General features: G+C 42.9%; 1 protein-coding gene across 1 annotated transcript in view; it reads right to left on the bottom strand.

Annotated features, from left to right (window-relative positions):
* EGFLAM (EGF like, fibronectin type III and laminin G domains) overlaps positions 1-14,465 on the bottom strand; it is a 127,588-nt gene that overhangs the window by 63,542 nt on the left and 49,581 nt on the right. Inside the window, exon 7 of the mRNA XM_074952493.1 lies at positions 3,802-3,968. Coding sequence (XP_074808594.1) covers positions 3,802-3,968 — 167 coding nt within the window. The remainder of the gene's footprint in view (positions 1-3,801; positions 3,969-14,465) is intronic.

Raw genomic sequence — 14,465 nt, 5'->3', positions numbered from 1 at the left:
TCTAAATGATATTATGCACATTAGTACATTGTCACTTTAAAACAGTTGATCTTCCTTCAGGGTACGCTGGCAAGATGCCCTGATCCCTGAAAGTTTTCAGAAGTCAGCATTTACTGCACATAAGGATAACAACATGAGTTCAGACTCCTTCCTTTATTGCTTCGTGCTCCTGCCATGTTTAAATTCCTAACGGACAGAACCGGTTGAAAATGTTCAACATTTTTCCAGAAAAATTTTCATCAGCACTGTGGACAAATATAAATCATTCTATAAGCTGGTCGAAAAACAGCAACAATTTTTCTACAAAAAGATTCCATTCAGGAAAACTGTAAGTTTCAAAAATTTCCATCAGCTCTAAGAGTGAACAATGTGCTTTTGTGTGTTGAATCTGAATAATATTGTAGTGGCTTCTTGCACAATGCATAAGACAACATGCCAGTTGTACCAATGCTAGTGTACTCTTGCTACAGGAGGTGGACAGTGCAGTATTTACACTTACTGGTAAATTTTCAAATTATTGCACCAGTAAGTAGGAGAGTTGTGCCTGAATCTACAGTGTGAACATATTTCCAGTATAAGAACACATTTATGTAATAATTTAAATCTCGGCTCTATTACCAAGTAAGATGATAATTACAAAATTTACATGCATTTTGTAAAAAGATTTAAACGCTTGTTTTACACAAGTACAAATCAGAGGTCATGTCGCATCATATGTGCATGCACAACTGTTCTTAAAATTGGAAAAATGGCAGTGGGGGAGGGGTAAGAAATATCATGTGGCAGTGATGGGACAAGTTAGGATCCCAAGTACCAGTGCAACGTGGTACCCTCTAGAACACGAGTAAACAGTAGTCAAGTAAGCATCAGAAGCAGGAAAAAAAAAAAAAAAGAACTACATATTTTCAGTGTCTAAATTCTCTCCCTACACAACGTGGTTTGGGGTTAATTTATTGCTATATTCTTAGTCCACATTAAAAAGCCTGCCTTTAACTCCCAGGACCAACTAAGGAGGGTTTTGAACTTGTCTGGTCCCTACTTTTGCATGACTGCAAAGACAAACAATTATTTAACTTTGGCACTTTAAATAAATCTAATGATTAAAATCTCTATGAGTGTCTTGGACACTGTAAGTTAAGTTACTATTATTATTCTGAATAGCAGTAAACTGGGATGTACAGATATAGGAACATTGCACAAAATGGGCACACACAGCATCGGAGAACCCACTGATAAAGCCTAGTGACAGTACAAGGGACGATAGATAATGACGGTAACAGAACATCACTGTTTGCCCATGCACTGGACATTGGAGCGGATAGGCACTGGAGACATAGGAGAGATTTTCAATGGCACAAATGGCAGTTAAGTAGCCAACTCCCACTGACCTTCAAATGGAAATTGGTTGCCTATGAGCCATTTTTAATCTTTGAAAGTCTCACCTCAGCAGACTCTAGGAGGATGTTACCATTGCTGGCCATCGGTACAGAGAACGAATGCAGGCTTTCACATATACTGGCTTTGTCAGCAGCTTTTTCAGCCTGTGTGGGCCAGGGGCACTGGAGCAATACAGTGGGGGTGCTGAACACCACTGAACAAAACTGTAAACCCTGTATATGATGGAAGCCATGCATTCAGTTGTTATTATTACTTCAAGACAGGGTGTGCAGCACCCCTAGTTCCACACACCCCACCCCCCATGGGGACTTGTAGTGGTGCACAGTGACCAACATCCTCACTCTGCAGGGGTCCTGGAATTGGCCAATGCATCTCCCAAAATGACCAGCACTGGCCAGACAAGGGATATGGCTGCAGTGGCCAAGGGAACTTTAGACAGAGGGGCTCCTATGGGATCTTGTCTGCATTTGAAAGGTGCTCTCCCCTAACAGAACTCCCAAACATTGCCTGCCCTCCCCTAGTGGTGAACAGCCCCTCATGCATAGCTGCTCCGACCGGTGCAAAGGGGATGCAATTTCCACCACCTGTGGCAATGAGGATGAAGTAAGCTCAGTCAATGCAATGTGCTACCAGTTTAAAATTTCAGTTTTTCAGATCCCTCCAAACATCCCTGGCACAATAACTCCACAGAAGCCACTGGAGTTACACCAGGGATTAATTTGACCAACTATGTATCCCCAGCCTTTCTGATACAAACAATTCCCTACAGAACCATTGCTCTAGCTCTCTACAAAAAAGGCAACTTCCAGTTTTCAGACTTGTAAAGGAAAATAGCCTCTACTAGGTTTGCCAATTAAACTGTTAGCTGACTACTGCATTAATAAGCCCAGTAGGAAGTCAATCCTATCCTTATTAGCAGAGCTAAACACTTTATCTTTTCTTACAAAAGAATGCAGATATTCATGTTGAAAGATAAACAGGAAATAGATGAGCACACACCTGGGGCTGAAGCGGAGGAAGCTGACCTTTCGGGATCTAAGAATCAGGGATCCCATGGAGCATACTATACTTTAGAGGTTTCCATGAACATTCAGTTCAGAAGTTGAACTTAAAGTATAGCAGCCTCAGAAAATAAACACTGCACAAATAGTTCAAGGGATCCAATTTACTAGCAAGCAAAAGACCAAGGAGTGAAAAGCAAAACTAACAGTGAAATGAGATGATTAATGACAAAATGAAAGGACTCACAAGTAAGGATATAAAGCTAAGGGGCTTGAAAATCAATCCTCAGTGGGTTAAAAATATAGTCTGTAAGACCCACACCAACCTCTAAAGCTGAGGTCTACATTTACACAGCATACAATTGTTTGCTGCTATTGTGCCTCACCAAATACAAGCCTGACCTAAAAACACAACTATATCCCCCAATATCATTTGGCCTTTTGTAATAATTTAATTACAGACAATTTTCATTCCCATGCATGTGCAAGAGCCTGTGGCAGAGGCAGGGGCTGAGCACCCCCCGGCACATTGGAAAGTTGGTGCCTGTAGCTCCAGCCCCAGAGTCGGTGCCTATTGAAGGAGCCGCATATTAACTTCTGAAGAGCCGCATGGGGCTCCGGAGCCACAGGTTGGCCACCCCTGCTCTATAGGTCTAATAACAAGCTGTTTAAAGGTATTTTAAACTTGATTCTTCTTGGAAGTTCCCAGCCCTCCTTTACGACTGTGAAGACTGTAGGTGCTTAAAGGCAGCTGGATGTATGGGGTTATTAAAATCCCCCCTCAAAAAACTCACAAACAAACAACATTATAGGAAGACCGGGTTGTGGGTGATTATTTAAATGGTGTTTGAATGCAGTTCTGCCTAAAATATAACCTTCTCCATGCAGTTTCCAATCAAAAGGGTATATTTACATGTTCATACTAATAGTCCTGTATCTGTGCTTAAAAGTGCAAGATACTCAGTCCTTCTCACATAGCAGTATAGATTTGCTTTGATCTTTTTGAGTTGTTTGAATTATGTATGCAATATACACAATTCAATTTTAAAGAACTGCAAAAAAGGTGAGCAATAAACTTGTCTGTCTTAATTCTCCCTGTGACATTCACTTATCAATTCTGTATGAAGTTGACACAAAAGTCAGTAAGTAGTGATCCAAAAATATCTGGCAATGACCTCTGGAGCCTGGAAACAGCATGAGACTGCTTTTGCCTATAACCTCACAGAATCTTACTAGTGGCTCAACTTTCACAGAATTCTGCAAACCTCAAAAGGAAGCACATGTGGTGTCAGGTTCAGGGTGCTTGTGTGCTTTGGTGTTCAATGAGAGTTCCTTACAACTCTGATCCTTTCAAAACTTCACTTTTAGGGTAGCCTTAATTAAGAAAAGGTGTGCTACTCACTGAATGTTCGGATAATGTCACTTGGACTGCTGGATAAGCTGGATCCATAGGAATTCGCTGCTCTGATTGCAAACTGGTACTTGGTGTTTGGAATAAGTCCTTTTAGAACCATGGATTCCATCTGGATCTGCTCTTTTATTACTGTCCAATTGCTGTCAAGGTCTGGCCTAGGATTAAAAACAAGATAATAAATAAGTAAAGTTAGCTGTACATGTTAATTGCCTTTAAACTGTCCAGAAGTACACAAAATAATGAGGTACAAAAAAGGCACAGGAAGGAAGTACAAAGGGCAGGGGAAGTGGGCCGGGCAGAGCCGGGGCCTATAGAGAGTCAGAGCCATTCAAGACCTCTCTCCTCCTTGCCCCAGGAGCCGAGAGCTCTATTTTACTGTTGGGCTGAGGCTATAGTGTCTGTAAAGATGGTGGGAAAGAATCATAGGACTAGAAGGAACCTCAAGAGGTCATCTAGTCCAGTCCCCTGCACTCGTGACAGGACTAAGTATTATCTACAGTGGACCATCCCTGACAGGTGTTTGTCTAACCTGCTCTTAAAAATCTCCGAAGATGGAGATTCCACAACCTCCCTAGGCAATTTATTCCAGTGCTTAAGTACACTGACAGAAGGTTTTTCCTAATGTCCAACTTAAGCTGCAATTTAAGCTAATTGCTTCTTGTCCTATCCTCAGAGGTTAAGGAGAACAATTTTTCTCCCTCCTTGTAACAGCCTTTTACGTACTTACCATGTCCCCTCTCAGTCTTCTCTTCTCCAGACTAAACAAACCCATTTTTTTCATTCTCCCCTTATAGGTCATGTTTTCTAGACCTTTAATCATTTTTGCTGCTCTTCTCTGGACTTTCTCCAGTTTGTCCACATCTTTCCTGAAATGTGGCACCCAGAACTGGATAAAATCCTCCAGTTGAGGCCTAATCAGCGTGGAGTAGAGCGGAAGAATTACTTCTCATGTCTTCTTACAACACCCCTGCTAATACATTCCAGAATTAGGTTTGCTTTTTACAACAGTGTTATACAGTTGACTCCTACTTAGCTTGTGATCCACCATGACCCCCAGATCCCTTTGAGAGCCAGATCCCTTTACTGTAAATAACCACTGTAAATAAAAATGCACACAATGCTTTACCAGAAAGTCTTCAAGCTGTTTGTGCGGCTAGAAAGTACGTAGAAGCGAGTCCGCACACCACAGTGGAAAAGCATTTACTCATGAAAGTTATTCTATTAAATCCAATGAGGCTACTCAGGTGAAGTAATGCTACTCAGCGTAAGTAAGGGTGGTAGAATCGGAAACATAGTGTATGCGGAAATTTTTTTTCTAATTTTTCATAATTATTATAAGATCATTTAGAGGCCTGTTTCTCAATTCAAGTGTGCTATATATTTCCCCCCTTCTTTTCCTAGCCTTTTGTATGGATTTTGTGAGCACAATTTTCAAATGTGGATATCTTAATAGGACATTCAAATGCTACATTTGAATCTACAGAGTGGCACTTTGGCACAACAGGCAAGATTCTGACCTGTTTAGTAAAATTTTGCAACTTGATGTCAACAGAGTTACTCCCGACTCACACTGGTGTAACCAAGATCAGAATCTAAATTGAAAATGATTGTTTTGCTTTATGATTAAGTGTCCATTAACAAATCTCCATTGGAAAACTGGGGGTCAAATTCTTCTCTCAGATACATCAGTGTAAATCTGGAGTAATAATGGTGGGAAAGAAGAATCTGTTCTAGGTATGTCGATTCAGTAACAAGTAATACAATTCCCATCATTGCTCCTAGGAGATGCCTAGTTAAATCTTGAATCATACTTAAGGCTGCAATTCTTTCACGGAGGTCACAGAAATCATGGATTCCGTGACCTTCTGCAACCTCCGTGACTTCCGCTGTGGCTGGTGCAGCTGACTTCAGAGCTGCATGAGACGCTGGCCTCAGGGCCAGCTTCTCAGGTGCCCCATGGGCAGCTGTACCTGCCACTGCTGGAGCAACCTGGGGCCAGCTGCTCCAGCAGTCCCCGGGGCCAGCCACACCGGCTGCTGCTCAAGAGGCCCCAGACAGTTGGTTCCGGGGACTGTATGAGCAGCAGCCCCAGAAGTAGAGATTTAGTGAGGGGAGTTTTTGGTAAAAGTCATGGACAGGTCACACGCTAAATTCCCTCTAATCTGCGCTACTGCACAGCTACCTATTAAGCCCCGCACAGGGGCTCAGGGCTGCAGCGGGAGAGATGCCTCTTCCCCAGCAAGGATCCTGCCGTGGCAGGGAGAGGCGCCTCTCCCCGCTGACCCCAGCACAGACCTGACCTGGACTTGCTGTGGCCGGGGGAGAGGCGCCCCTCCCCAGGCCCAAATCAGACCCGCATGGACCTGCCCTGGACTTGCCGTGTCCAGGGGAGAGGTGCCTCCCCCAACCCCCCAGCCCAGGTGCTGCTGCGGGGAGAGAGAGCTGCGGGGAGTCCACTCTCCCCGCCGTAGCCCCCGGGCAGCCTGCACTCCAAACCCCTCATCCTTGGCCCTACCCCAGAGCCTGCACCCCCAGCCAGAACCCTCACCCACCCACACCCCAACCCTCTGCTTCATCCCCAGCCCCACCCCAGAACCCTCACCCCCGCCACACATCCCAATCCTCTGCCCCAGCCCTGAGCCCCCTCCCACATTCCAAACCCCTCAGCCCCACCCCCACCACATGAGATTTATTATGTGCACCAATATGGAGGTGATGTGTCACACATCACCTCCATATTGGTGCACATAACAAAATTCATTCTGCACATGCATGGGAAAAATTAGAGGGAACACTGGTCACAGGCCATGAATTTTTATTTATTTCCCGTGACCTGTCCATGACTTTTACCAAAAATACCTGTGACTAAATCTTAGCCTTAATCATACTGAAAGCAGAAAGCCAAATCCTGCTTGCCTTATTCGTATGAACAGACCAGCTGAAATTAGGGGATCATTCACATGAGAATACGGCCCAAACAAAAGTTCCAGAGAAACTAATGTATTAATGTAATGAATTTTTTTGGAAGGGAAGCATGCATTGCATCTGCCTGTTCTGTAATTGACCTTAGGGGAGCTAGTCTGATATTTTGACACAGTCCCCATTCTTCATAAGAGTTAACTTGTACCACCAAAGAGAAAACATAATGGAAGGAAGTAAACAAATGTAAAAACCCAGAAATTTAAACATGAAGCCAGCTCAAAGAAACTCAGATTAAAGTAGCTGAAAATAAAAAAGGGAAAGAAATGACCTTCAAAATAAAATGATCCTGGTGTCCTTTACTAAGATGTCCTTCTGATATTTATTGCAGGAAATAACCTCCAAGTGCTCCCTGAATCTACTATTGTTTACAGAGGACTAGCTGCAAATATCTCCAGCAGTCTTCTAATGAAAATTATAGCACAAAACAGGCATTTTGCATTTCTTGTTTATTTGCAGCTGCAGGGAACAGAAAGTTACCATATGTTTTATTAGTCAATACAAGATTTATTGAATCATCCAGGCTTTTATGTCTTTTGTGCTAGTAGGGTGGGTGCATTAATAAAACAAGAGTTTGCAACTATTACCTGCATCCTGCTTAGGGCATAACCCAAGAGTTGGCAATGTGAATATTTGATTGTCTCACTGGGTGCCGCAAGGAGAAATCAGTTAAAAAAAATAAAAAAATAAACCCTTCACAGAAATGCACAAGATGTGATGATTCAGCTAAAAATATTGCTTTAAATCCATCTCAATAGCAAGTTTATCGTGTTAGACAGGGAAGCCAAAAGAAATTTCCTCTAAGCAAGAAGCAGGGGGAAGCCTTGGAAACTATAACCAGTTCCCCACTCTACTTTCCATGCCTGGGCCAAATGACCAAAATGAAAACATGCAACATTTTCCAAATTAAAGAGTGCTGATGCCTTTTTTTTATATATACTTCTCAATAGCAATCTCAGTTTTCCAGTACAAGTCTCGTTGGATCTAATAATAATACAAATAATTCCTGCCAATTAAAAATAGCCTTGTGGATATAATATAATGGATACAGCTACCATATGCACCAGAATGGGAATATACACATCTAAAAGGAGAAACCATGTGGAGACATAGCTTCCTGAGAGTGGATTGCAGAGATATGTTCAGTCTCCAAAGATCCTAGGCTACTGTTGACTTTTTCTAATTTTCTTTTGCAGGCCTTTCTTCTAGGGAAACAATAACAGAGGAAGAGTCTTCAAACCACTAAATGCATGCAGTTAAAAACAGAGAGATTTATCACTTGACCTTTACTTTCCAGCCTGTCCTCTGTATTAACAAATCAGTATAACATGATAAAATGGCAAACAGATGGATAGAGAAACATTTGTGATAAACTCAGCTCACTATGTTCAGTGAGCCAACTTCAATGTTTTCTTGTTCTTTGGGGTTTAGAAATGTCCTGCATAAAAGTTCAGTTTATGTCAACTTTTACATCAGTAAGGCTCACTGAGAGAGTAATCAGTTCTACACAGTGATGAGCTGCCAAAAGATGAAGAACAGGTTCCTTCACTCGCTCCGGGTCTTCGGCGGCACTGAAGGACCCGCCGCCGAAGTTCCGCCGAAGACCCAGAGCACCGCTGGATGAGTAAAAATTGCCTGAAGTTAACCATGTGCTTAAGTGTTTTCTTGTTAAAGCATTCAAAAGCTTTCTAGTTGCCTCACAGCACACTGTCTGGTTCCTTGTATTCTTTAACAACCGGTTCTAACCCGGCTTCAAAATTTAACAACCGGTTCGCATGAACTGGTGCGAATCGACTCCAGCTCACCACTGGTTCTACAATCACTTCATACAGCTATGTTTCCTTTCCCTTGACACACTGGGAATAGCCCTTTGTGCTACAATACTGTGTATAAATCTGACCCTCATCAGAGAGCTCAATACAATATATCTGTCTATGAGGAAACCAGAAGACTTAGAGGGCCATTTTCTGCTCTTAAGTTACAGCAGTGCATCTTCAAAGCAGTGTATGGAGAAGCGTGGTGTAACTGAGTGCAGGATTTGGCCAACATTAAGAACAAAGTCAAACAGAGATGTTTTAGAATATAATAAGCCACATGGTCCAAATCAGTGGGATTGGGCAGATTTCACTAAGAGCTGAATTTTGTCCTGTGTGTGTCTAGAACATTTGTGTTGCTACTTTATAACATAATCTAATGTTTGATTGAATTTTAAAAAAGAAACCTTTGAACTGTAAAGAACTACAAATTCATAAGCACTTGAAATTTCTTTTTAAATGAGCTGGGAATAATTTAGTAAAATAAAACATCTGCTAATAATCCAAATTTTATAGTTCTCAGCCCTTTAAAGCCATGTTTTTACTTAGCCCAAGTAACAAGCTCAGACCTGCAAAATATTAGTTGTAATGCTCCTATACACAGTAAATAAACAAAAATTATAGGGAATTCATATTTGCCACGAAAAAATACTCTACATATGAGGTAACTCATTATGGGGCATTATTATTGTTATTTACATCCTGCTTTTTCATTCTATTGCGATTGTGCCTCAGAACCACAATCAGGGCCCCACTGTACTATGACAGCATTTCCCAAACTTTTGAAAGTTGAGCCCCCTTCAGGAAAATGAAACCAATCATGCCCTCAAATGACATATTGTTACAGGCCTACCGTTCTTACTTTATATATCTTCCACAGCCCTATCTTTCCCTGGCAGACACACACACACACACACACACACACACAAATGTTTTCCAAAGATGTCATTCTTCATAATATGATACTTCTTCTCTTTTCCTGTATGGTCTGAGCAGCGACATAGTTAACAATATTGACATTAAAAGTATCATCTCTGGGCACTTGAGTTAGCACTCACTGAAATGAATGGAGCAGTTCACACGTCAGAGATATTGTTTCAGGCTCTCTGCAAACTCAAGCAGTCAGCGCTGCATTGCTTACACTCAGGTTATGGTGTGAAAGTCTTCATTACCACAGAGAGCTGAGGAAAACAAACCAGAATTCCTCTCCCACAGGAAATTATAATATTTCAACATTCGTTTTCATCCTGTATCAGGATGAAAAGTTGAAATCGTGGAAATTTTCAATTTGGAAGTACCAAAACATTTTGTTTAGACATTTCTATTTCAAATAAACATTTAGTTTTGGTTTGTTGAACCAAACTGCAACATTTAGCTTTGAGTTCATTCAACATTGGACTGCATTCACCTATGGTGTGATGGTGCCTCATAGGAGTTGTAGATCAGATACCTCTTGTACCCTATGGACTGGGCTCCCTGGTCAGACATCTCCCATGATGCACCCCAGTCATGTGATTCCCATGTTGTAGCACATGACTCAGTAAAAGGAAACCACAGGGAATCATGAGAGATGTAATCCAGCCAAGGAGCCTGGACCACAGGAAAGAATGGAGGCATGAAGAATCTGAACTACAACATCCATGAGGCACTGCATCATGAAATATTTTGGTTCAGTTTAACTGAAATATTTCAATTTGGGTTGAACTGACCTGAAATAAAATATTTCGTTTTGATTTTCCCAACAGAATTTTTTTTTGTCAAAAATCAAAATATTACTGTGTAAAATTTCAATTGTGTGGAAAATGTATTTCCCATTAAAAACAAATGAAATATTTTCAGGGGAGAAATTCCTGACCAGTTGAACTTCACTGTACATAACAGCTAGAATTGCTTTTTTTTAAAAAAAAATGGAAGTGGAGACTCTGGAGAGCAACTGAGAAATCTGTCCATGCCTCCCCATCCAACTACTCTTTCGTGGCATGCAATACTTTATGAAACACTGTACAAACAATACAAACACAGTCCTTGTCCCAAGGACCCCTCAATGGAAATTCTATTCTATCTTCTGTGACCACAGAGGGCTCTCTGTGTGTCTGGACTATGCAGATTCACCAGCATTTGACCCCACAATGCGGGGATGCACCAGGCACAAGTGTGACTCTTGTCCTGGCTCCACTGCAGCCTGGACAGAGGATTTTCCCATGGAGATTCTCATTGTGAATTCCCATTGCTTGGACTGCTCACCAGGGAAAGGATTTACACCGATATGGAGTATGGGCGATTTCTCCTTGAGTTGAGTTTTAAATGTGAGCGATGCTTTCTGTCATGAATTTAGAATAAGCGCTATCATATGCACTTTTTTTTTCTTTGCTGTAAATTATGTTCTCTTTGCATCCATGGTTACAGTGAAGAATAGATAGCTGTTGAGGGATACAGTTTACCATATTATGTCCACTGAAATAATCTGGGCTGTTAAGTGACAATTCATTACTGCAATGGAATTACAGAAATGAGGAGTTCCATTTGAAGGGAATGGAACACCAAAAGAGGTTCATTTTGGTCCCAATCCTCTTCTCAGCACCCTCCTCTGGGTGCTATGGAAATTAGGGTTACCATATTTGAACATTCAAAAAAGAGGACACTCCACGGGGGGGGGGGATTTGCTCACGCCCCCCCGGCCCCGTTCCCGCCCTAACTCCACCCCTTCCCTGCCCCTTCTGCACCCCCATTCCAACCCCTTCCCCAAAGTCCCCGCCCCAACTCCATTCCCTTCCTGCCCCCTTGGACCCCATCCCCAAATCCCCGCCCCCGGCCCTGCCTCCTCCCCTGAGCGCACCGCGTTACCCCTCCTCCCCGCTCCCTCCCAGCCGCGCGAAATAGCTGTTTCATGGCGCAAGTGCTGGGAGCAGGGGGGAAAATCACTCTCTCGAGTGATCAACATTCACTTTCTTTCTCGAATGATCAACATTCACTCTTTTTCTTGAATGATCAACTCTTCTTTGGGGAAAAATAATAATGGCAAAATCCCGGACGTTTTTAGATATTTCCTCTCAGACGGCGATTTAAGAACCAAAAAGCCAGACATGTCCAGGAAAATACGGACGTATGGTAACCCTAATGGAAATGCATAGGGGGAAGTGGGAAGGGAGCTACCCACCAGACCAGAGCCTTTTCGCAGCTGTTGCTGTAGCCTCTAGTTTCCTGCACCATGCAGCTTTCCTTCTCCCTTCTGCAGGTGTCTGAGGGGAAAACAGGGGAAAGGCCCAGCTATTGACACTCCAGACAGACCCTTACCCTCTGCTGCCAGCTGACATACCGTACAGCTCAGCTCCTGACCAAGCAACAGGTGTATGCCTACTGCATACGCCCTCCCTCAACTCCTGTTCCTACTATGAACAGCAGAATCATCCTGGTTCACTGTCGATGGCTCCTCCATTGCCACCAACCACAGGAAAAGGGGCCAGGTTTTCCCTATATCTGGAGATTCATATTAACAAGTGTCCTCTGCATCAATACTTCCAAAAAGACTGAATGAAAGTAGATGACTCTTTAGCTGCTCACTTATTAAGTGATGTATGCAGCTGAAATAGGGTTTTTTGAGTACTGAAGATGTTAGCCAAAAATGTGTACTCCGATTAACTAGTTCCTCTAAAGTTGGAAGTTCAGTTATGCACCCAGTGGACTAGAGTCTTTGAATATTTCAGGGAAAGTGCCTGATTTCAGAAAATTCAGTGGAGCTGAAAAGTGTGTGTGTTAGCTACAGGCAAGTCCTTTACAAAAACCCAGCATATCTGAAGCCCAATATTTTACCTCACACAGACATGCTACTTCTCAAAATATTCCTCAGCTTGAAAATTTAAAATAATTATTCCTGCAGGCATCCAAGAAAGAAGCCACTCACCTGTTAAGCCTACCAACTGTTTGATTACATATTCCTTAAGGACTGTACTGCTAACAGTAAGTAGATAGGTATTTTACAAGTTAGCTCTAAATCAGACTCAGATATGCTCAAGCAATTAATTTATTGTATTTCCATGAGATTTTAATCCCAAAATTCCCACCTGGATGGAATGAAGACAGTATGGTTTCCTGTCTATGGCAGACTCCCCCCATGTTGCTTTTCTAGGATACGGGGAAGAAACTTAGCCCTGGGGGAGTGAAATGATTTAAACAATTTCATCATTTCTGCAGGCTGCTTTTACCAGCACAAGAGATTCACAATCCAAGAAAACCAGACACATGCATAAAGAAGTACAGCTACTGATTCTTCAAAAACAGAGTATCGGATTGGAAGAGTATTTATTTAAGACAAGGGGGGGTTGATTCAGAATACACTTTTTTTTTTTTTACACTGGTATAATCCCACTCGACTTCACTGGTATTACTCCTGATTGATACCAGTGTAATTTAGCCTTAAAACCGTATGCAGCAAAAGAAAATGCAGGTGAAGTGAAAAGTCTATCTCAAATTGCTATTTAAGACTTAAGGTTCACTGAACTTTCTCCAAACAAACATACTGAAGCATCCAAATGTAAGAGGATATTATCCCCAAAATGACCAAATACATTGTGAGTTTTATTTTAAAATCTCTGACTAAACAATATTATCAAAACAATGTGCTGTTAGCAAATTCTTTCCCAAAGTCTGGAAACAACTACACACTGAATTTCAATTACTCACATCTCTTGATCTATAAAAGAGAATGCAAGTATGTACTCTGCAGCTAAGTAAATTTAGTCAAGAATGCATTTTCAACGTGTCAAGTGGGGAATGGGATACCTGGCTTGTACTTTCGCTAATGGGCCATAGGTATTATGAAGAGATGCTGTGATGGGATGCACTTGCTCTACAGTGGATGGGGAAGAGTTAACCCTACATTGTGGGCTAAGGAAGCAACACCCCCTCAGCTCTACTGGGCATGCTCCAGTTGGGGGCGGGACCACTGGACAGGAAGGACACAAGTTGTAGGCTCCAGCCCCAGTTGCTGGGGACAGTGCAGATGGGGAACCCAGAGACAGCGGAGATGCCCAGACCGTAGCAGTGGGAACCACGGTAGGAAGCAGCCCAGGAGAATTAGACAGTGGTCCAGTTAGTGACCTGGAACTTTGAGTCAGCGTGTTTTGGTTGGACCCCCCGCTGATTTAGTGGCACATGTTCTGGCCACTACCAGGGCTCTGGGCTGGGGCCCAGTGGAGAGGGAGGGCCTGGGCTCCCTTACCCAGTCGCCACCACCCACTTTTTGTATGAAGAGGCCCCCCTTCCCCGACAGAGGCCACTTGGCCACTAGGCCTTACTGCCTCACAGATGGGGCAAACATAATGACTTTGGCCACTAGGCCTTAATGCTCTGTTGACTGGGGTGAATCTATTGACTTTGGCCGCTAGGCCTTACTGACATGCTAACAGGGGCAAAGCCATTGACTTAGGCCACTAGGCCTTGCTGCCTGGCTGAGTGGGGCAAATCTATTGATTTTTCTATTGACTCTGGCCATTGGGTCACACTGCCCTGCTAATGGGGCGGATACACTGACTTTGACTATTAGGCCTCACTGCCCTGCTAACGGGGTAGGTATATTGCCTCCGGCTATGGAGGCATAAACACAGGTTACGTACACCCCGCCCCTACACCCGAGGGAAGACGGTGCGCACTCGCCCCCAGCCCTGTCGCAGTTGCACATAAACTTTCAGCCTCCTCTTCGCAGGACAAAGAATGAGGGTGAGAGAAGCACAATGAGTCAGAACGCAAGCAAATCCCTTTCTAACATTTCATGCTGAGTTAAAAGAAGGAGAGGGAGAGGGAAAGATTCAGATCACTCTTATATTGGGAAAATAGGCAGTGGAACAATCTCCTGATAATTCT

This window comes from Natator depressus, chromosome 5 (assembly GCF_965152275.1).
Source record: "Natator depressus isolate rNatDep1 chromosome 5, rNatDep2.hap1, whole genome shotgun sequence".
Lineage (NCBI taxonomy): Eukaryota > Metazoa > Chordata > Testudines > Cheloniidae > Natator > Natator depressus.
The sequence above is the reverse complement of the archived record's forward strand: the minus strand, read 5'-3'. Positions and strand labels throughout refer to the sequence as shown.